Source organism: Nerophis lumbriciformis, linkage group LG18, assembly GCF_033978685.3.
Source record: "Nerophis lumbriciformis linkage group LG18, RoL_Nlum_v2.1, whole genome shotgun sequence".
Classification (NCBI taxonomy): Eukaryota; Metazoa; Chordata; class Actinopteri; order Syngnathiformes; family Syngnathidae; genus Nerophis; species Nerophis lumbriciformis.
Genome location: NC_084565.2, coordinates 29,647,501 through 29,655,000, shown reverse-complemented (window position 1 = coordinate 29,655,000; position 7,500 = coordinate 29,647,501). Strand labels below are relative to the sequence as shown.

The 7,500-nt window shown below is 36.8% G+C and overlaps 1 protein-coding gene across 2 annotated transcripts in view; it reads right to left on the bottom strand.

The window, feature by feature from the left end:
- Positions 1-7,500, bottom strand: part of dio1 (iodothyronine deiodinase 1) — a 28,716-nt gene that overhangs the window by 8,100 nt on the left and 13,116 nt on the right. The window contains exon 1 of one of the 2 annotated variants that reach the window (XM_061977976.2): positions 2,547-2,935. The exons of the other annotated variant lie outside the window; for it this stretch is intronic. Coding sequence (XP_061833960.1) covers positions 2,547-2,883 — 337 coding nt within the window. The 5' untranslated portion in view covers positions 2,884-2,935. Of the gene's footprint in view, positions 1-2,546; positions 2,936-7,500 lie in introns of those variants that run through there. 2 annotated transcript variants of the gene reach the window in all.

Sequence of the window (7,500 nt, the reverse complement as noted above, 5' to 3'; positions counted from 1 at the left end):
TTGTTGTTGCAAATAATCATTAAGTTAGAATTTAATGGCAGCAACACATTGCAAAAAAGTTGGCACAGGGGCATTTTTACCACTGTGTTACATGGCCTTTCCTTTTAACAACACTCAGTAAACGTTTGGGAACTGAGGAGATACATTTTGAAGCTTTTCAGGTGGAATTCTTTCCCATTCTTACTTGATCTACAACTTAAGTTGTTCAACAGTCTCCGTTGTGGTATTTTAGGCTTCATAATGCGCCACACATTTTCAATGGGAGACAGGTCTGGACTACAGGCAGGCCAGTCTAATACCCACACTCTTTCACTATGAAGCCACGCTGTTGTAACACATGGCTTGGCATTGTCTTGCTGGAATAAGCAGGGGCGTCCATGATAACGTTGCTTGGATGGCAACATATGTTGCTCCAAAACCTGTATGTACCTTTCAGCATTAATGGTGCCTTCACAGATGTGTATTACCCATACCTTGGACACTAATACACCCCAATACTATCACAGATGCTGACTTTTCAACTTTGTGCCTGGAACAATCCGGATGGTTCTTTTCCTCTTAGCTCCGCACACATTGTCCACAGTTTCCAAAAACAATTTGAAATGTGGACTCTTCAGACCACAGAACAGTTTTACACTTTGCATCAGTCCATCTCAGATGAGCTTGGGCCCAGCAAAGCAGGCGGCGTTTCTGGGTGTTGTTGATAAATGGCTTGCGCTTTGCATAGTAGAGTTTTAACTTGCACTTACAGATGTAGTGACCAACTGTAGTTACTGACAGTGGTTTTCTGAAGTGTTGGTGATATCCCTTACACACTGATGTCGTTTTTTGATGCAGTACCGCCTGAGGGATTTAAAGTCACAGGCCTTCAATGTTACGTGCAGTGATTTCTCTAGATTCTCTGAACCTTGTGATGATATTACGGACCGTAGATGGTGAAATCCCTAAATTCCTTGCAATAGCTCATTGAGAAATGCTGTTCTTAAATTCTTCGACAATTTGCTCACACATTTGTTCACAAAGTGGTGACCCTCGCCCAATCCTTGTTCGGGAATGACTGAACATTTCATGGAAGCTGCTTTTAAACCCAATCATGGCACCCACCTGTTCCCAATTAGCCTGTTCACCTGTGGCATGTTCCAAATAAGTGTTTGATCAGCATTCCTCAACTTTCTCAGTCTTTTTTGCCACTTGTGCCAGCTTTTTTTAAACATGTTGCAGGCATCAAATTCCAAATGTCCCACAGGAAGTTTCATCCACAGCTGATGGTGCCCTTCAGAGTAATGGTACTGTAAATTCTGCATACTGTATATGTAGTTACATCAAATTTAAGAGAGTCAAAAATTGTCGTACAACCATTCTACTTCTAAGATTTACAAGACAGTTTTCGGATACATCACTTATAGAATTTACAAGACAGTCCCAGGATGTCACACAGGAAGTTTCATCCAAATTTGGTTGAACACTTCAGAGTAAAGGTACTGTAAATGCATGACTTTTATGATTTTATTTACATTGGATTATAGACAACAATATTTAAAAAAAATCCCCCTCTTGTCATCCAACCATTCCATTTCAAGTTCCAAAGAACTCTGAAAAAAGATTTCAGAATAAAGGTAGTGTGTAATCTGCATACTGTACGAAACTGATTTAGGATAAGAATATTTAAAAAAATCCCTGTTGTCATCCCACCATTCCACATTAAGGATTTACTAGACAAGGGGTGTCAAACGTACGGCCCGAAGGCCAGATCAGGCCCGCGAACAGGTTTTATCCGGCCCGCCTGATGAGTTTGCCAAGTATAAAAATGAACCTGACATTTTTGAATGAAAGAAACAGCTTTTCTAAATGTGTCCACTAGATGTCGCAATAGCAATTATTTGTATCTTTTTAGATTAACCACATGAGGTTTGTACATCAGTAAAGGAAAATGATCACACTACATAAATAACATACTGTAATTTGATTTTGATATATATTTTTTTATCTTGATAGATTGAAAATTAACACCAATGAGTTGACTGATGAACATTATCACATAATTTATTCAGAATATATAAATAACATCAAATAAAGATAGAATACTATTAACGGCAACATGTAAGCGTAAAAAAACCCCCAACAACATTATGATTTGTACAATTTCAGAATGTGCTTGTTCTATTTTCAAACAAAGAAAACAATCTGAAGTTGTCTTTATTTTTAAGTTATCGTGCCGTGATTTTACCAGTCCGGCCCACTTGGAAGTAGATTTTTTTCCATGTGGCCCCCGATCTAAAAGGAGTTTGACACCCCTGTACTTGACAGTCCTAGCATGTCACACATGAAGTTTCATCCACATCCGATGGTGCACTTCAGAGTAATGGTACTGTAAATTCTGTACACTGTATATGTAGTTACATCAAATTTAAGAGAGTCAAAAATTGTCGTACAACCATTCTACTTCTAAGATTTTTCGGGTATATCCCTCATAAAGTTCCATGCAAATATAAAATTCGGCATTTCAGAATAAAAGCCCTGCAAAGTATGCAGCTCTGCAGACGCACCTTTCAGGAACTTGCAGATGCTGCTCTTCTCCTTGCCCATGGTGACCACAGGTGAGTCGGGGGCTTCTCTCCCAACAAACGCCTCTTGTCCCAACGACATCCACGTTTCTCGCATGGTCGCTTTGACGACAGCTAACGACATGAAGGTGGGACCCCAGTCTTCGTACGTAAAATTGGGATTCTTGGACATGAGGATCGTTTGGTCAAATTTAAGGATAGCCTTCTTGGCCAAGCTCGGTGAAACAAGGCTCACAATTCGCAGCAAAGTGACAAAACAAATAACATATATGCACATCCATGCTGCTTGAAGGCAGACTCCCAATTTTTGCAGAAACATGACTTTGATTGTGCTTGAAGTCCCGAGTGTGTCAGCTCAGTTTGAGTTGGAGTCTTTAACATACACGAAATGTCTGTTAACGCCTACATGCAGTGATGCCTTCAGTGGCAACTCGTAATTTCGACAACTATTGGTGCGTAATTATGATACCTGATCAAATTCATTATTTTATTTTTTTTACATTTAATGAAAAATATCCAACGTCTATGACAAGCATTACCTAACATAACCCATATGAAAAAATGTTTCAAAGAAATACATCCGTACAATTATTGGTTTTTTTTTCCTACACTGTTGTTGCCTCCCTAATTCTCACAATTATAGTGATTCAGCGATTTCTGAAGCTAATTTATTTACCCCATTTTAATTGCTTAATCGTCACACAGGAACGTCAACCCAGCCCGACAACTTCGATAAGATACAGGTTATGTATCACATTTGTCTTGTGGCGTTATAAAAGCGAGGCTAGCTAACCTAATAAAACCTACAGTTGTCTTAAAGGTTAGCTGTCAATCAACCATTGTAGCTAATTTAGGAATTTAGCTCGTTTCCTTTGATGATGCCGCTTTTATTTACAACAGTAGCAATGCACAATATAATTGATTGGCATTTTAAACTTGCTTGAGTATAAAACACAACATGTTTAAAAATGTACGTGTTTTTAATGTCACATTTGGTGGGAACTAGCTAAAAATGTACTTGTTGCAATGCTAGCCGGGGGGGTTGCTAATAAATGTGTAAACCAACCACATCACAGGACTTCCCAATTATGTAAGTAAAATACCACTACAGTGCTTGCTTTGGTATATTTTTATTCTTCAATAATCTTTTTGGGGCGCTTTCTGTACCCTCTAATTCAGTGTTTTTCAACCACTGTGCCGCGGCACACTAATGTGCCTAGAGATGCAGTCTGGTGTGCCGTGGGAGATTATGTAATTTCACCTAATTGGGTTAAAAATATTTTTTTGCAAACAGTAATTATAATCCGCAAATGTGCCGTTGTTGAGTGTCTGTGCTGTCTAGAGCTCGGCAGAGTAACAGTGTAATACTCTTCCATATTAGTAGGTGGTAGTGATGGGTTGATGAGGCGTCATGAAGCGTTTCCACACATTGCAAAACTGTATTGATACTGTGTTGATACTGTGTCACTAAATACTGACATCTGCTGGACATTAAAAATCCCTACAGGCAACCTATGGACCGACTCAACTGACACTGATTTTATAATAATGATAAATGGGTTGTACTTGTATAGCGCTTTTCTACCTTCAAGGTACTCAAAGCGCTTTGACACTACTTCCACATTTACCCATTCACACACACATTCACACAATGATGGAGGGAGCTGCCATGCAAGGCGCTAACCAGCACCCATCAGGAGCAAGAGTGAAGTGTCTTGCTCAGGACACAACGGACATGACGATGACCTAGTCCTAGTATATACAATAATATAAACCAAGTCATTGTATTCCATTTAGGATTACTTCATATCTTCATTTGAATAAAAATATATTTTTATCTTTAGATACAGTCAATAAATAATGTGAACATGTATCATAACATGGAAATCTAAGAGAACGTGTTGTGAATGAGGATGCTTGTGGACTGGGAATGTTTTTTTTTTACACATTTTTATTTAAAAAAACCCCCAGATTTTCCAACGTATTACATTTTAGACTATTTCTCTTCTTAGTTAATATTTCTCCGGCTGTAGAAAAGACCCGCTCACAGGGCACAGAGCCAGCGTCAGTGCGACACAGTTCGCGTATTGGTCACGTGACCGAAACAGCTCATGATCGGTCACGTGACTTTCTAAAAGCGGTACGCGCACCGACACAGGGTTTTGCTCTATGAGCTCGACGCATGCGCCGATGCATTGGTGTTGCCGGACCCATCACTAGTAGGTGGCAGTCGGTAGCTAATTGCTTTGTAGATGTCGGGAACATGGTTGTCGTGATCCCAATATGCGGGAGGCAGCGTGAAGGTAAAAAGGTATCTAACACTTAAACCAAAAATAAACAAAAGGCGAGTGCCGCTAAGAAAAGGCATTGAAGCTTAGGGAAGGCTATGCAAAACAAAACTAAAACTGAACTGGCTGCAAAGTAAACAAAAACAGAATGCTGGACGACAGCAAAGACTTACAGCGTGTGGAGCAGACTGCGTCCACAAAGTACATCCGTACATAACATGACAATCAACAATGTCCCCACAAAGAAGGATAGCGTCCGCACGACTGAAATAGTCTTGATTGCGAAAACAAAGCAGGTGCGGGGAATAGCGTTCAAGGAAGACGTGAAACTGCTACAGGAAAATACCAACAAATGAGGAAAAGCCACCAAAATAGGAGCGCAAGACAAGAACTAAAACACTACACACAGGAAAACAGCAAAAAACTCTAAGTCACGGCGTGATGTGAGGTCGTGACAGAACACCTACTTTGAGACAAGAGCTATAGTGATGAATGGTTGGTTATGGTTTGATTTATATGCAACAATTGCGAGAACAACTTTTTATTATCAATATCGGCTACTGAGTTTCATTTTTTTAGGTTTTCTGCTAGTGGTGTTCTTCTGGATTTTTTCAATGAATGAAAAAAATGTGCCTTGGCTCAGAAAAGGTTGAAAAACACTGCTCTAATTGAATGTCACATTTTGCTTAACATTGTACCGGTACACTGATGTTTTGACATTGGTCGAATGGGTTTGCTGTACTTATAGAAATGAATTGTACTTAACAAAATAGGACAGGTTTCAAATAGTCTTACTTTGAATAATCTTTCCAATAATTGCATTGTTTTATTTAGCAACCAAAGCAATAAATAACAGCTCAAGAAGGAGACTTTAGCTAAGCAGGCCTACAATTAACTCCACAAACTTGTTTTTTCTAATTCTTTTTTTTTTATGCCAACACAGAGCGATGGAAGCAATAGAAGATCATAGAAAAGAAATGGAGTAGGCGTCAGAAAACAAGCTGTTTTATGTGAAGGGAATGGCCTCACCAGCACAGCAATGCGGGTCAAATGGGTGAGTACACTATTAACTTGAACAGTGTAACTTATTTATACACTTAAATGATGGTTAAGAATATTTAAACTGGGTAAATGTCTTGGATTGTTATTAAGGACACTATGTTTCTATATTTATTTATGTATACTCATCAGAATGGAAGACTTGGATGTACAATTATCCTTAGGTGACGTGATTGTTGTACTTCTTTTGACTGCAAACTTGTAGGACTGAATCAACAGTGCCTCCAGCAATGTCGTCTATATCTTTATTTATTTTACACGTTTACAAATTAAATGAGGAATGACATTTGTGTTATTTCTAATATTATTTTTCAGAATTGATCAAGTATATTGTCCATTATATTGCCACATTGTCCAAATCTCCCCAATCTAGTTTCAATCGTCTGTGCTGCGTAAATGTTTGTTTGTGCCTTTACAGTTTTTAGAGTAATCACAAGTTATTCAGTTATTGTCTGACTAGTGACGTGATCCAGCCCCGCCACCTTTTCCAAATCACCCCAAACTTGTTCCATTCGTTTGTGCTGCAAAAATTGTTTGTGTAACTATTATAGTTTTTAAGCTATTAACGTTTCAATTTTTGTAACCAGCCCTTCTATCTTGTCAAAACCTCCCCAAATCAATCCCAATCATTTGTCCTTCGTTTTTCCTGCAAAACATTTTGGTCTAACTCTTATAGTTTTTAAGTCCTTCACATTTAATTGTTTTATGTTATTACATTGTAATTAACGTGTTGTTAATCATAACTAGACCCGCCCACCCCGCCCCAACTATGTCAAAATCTCCCCAAATGTGTCTCATTCTTTTGTGCTTTGTTTGTGTTTGTTTCTGCTGCAAAATATTTGTGTCTATTATAGTATTTAATTTATTACGTTTTGTGATTTACCTGAAGTTGGTCCCTTTACCTTGTCAAAATCTCCACAAACTTTAGCTGTAACTATATAAAATAAATAAATATATATATATATATATATATATATATATATATATGCATACATATATATATATATATATATATATATATATATATATATATATATATATATATATATATATATATATATATATATATATATGCATACATATATATATATATATATATATATATGCATGTGTGTGTATAGATATATTTATGTGTATATGTATGTATGTATATATATTATTTATTTTTAATTTTCCTGAGGGAACTCTCCTGAAGGAATCAATAAAGTACTATCTATCTAGTACTATCTATCTATATATACATACAGACTAAGGCTGCAGCTAACGATTATTTTTCTATCGATTAATCTATAGATTATTTTTTCGATTAATCGGTTAATCTATAGATAATTTTTTCGATTAATCTATAGATTATTTTTCCTTTTACCAATTATTTTTTTAATTTAAAATGAAGATGAAAAAATAAATGTTGGCCAGTTTTTTCAAAAGGCATGACTTTTATTTACAAAAAAAAAAGTATGGCCACTCAGTCAACATTGACAACAACATGACAAAATATTCTGTAACAATGTAAACATTTAAAACTTTTAACATTTAACAAAATTAAAAGTAGCTTATTTGCTTTTTAATGTGCAAATATAAAAGTAAAC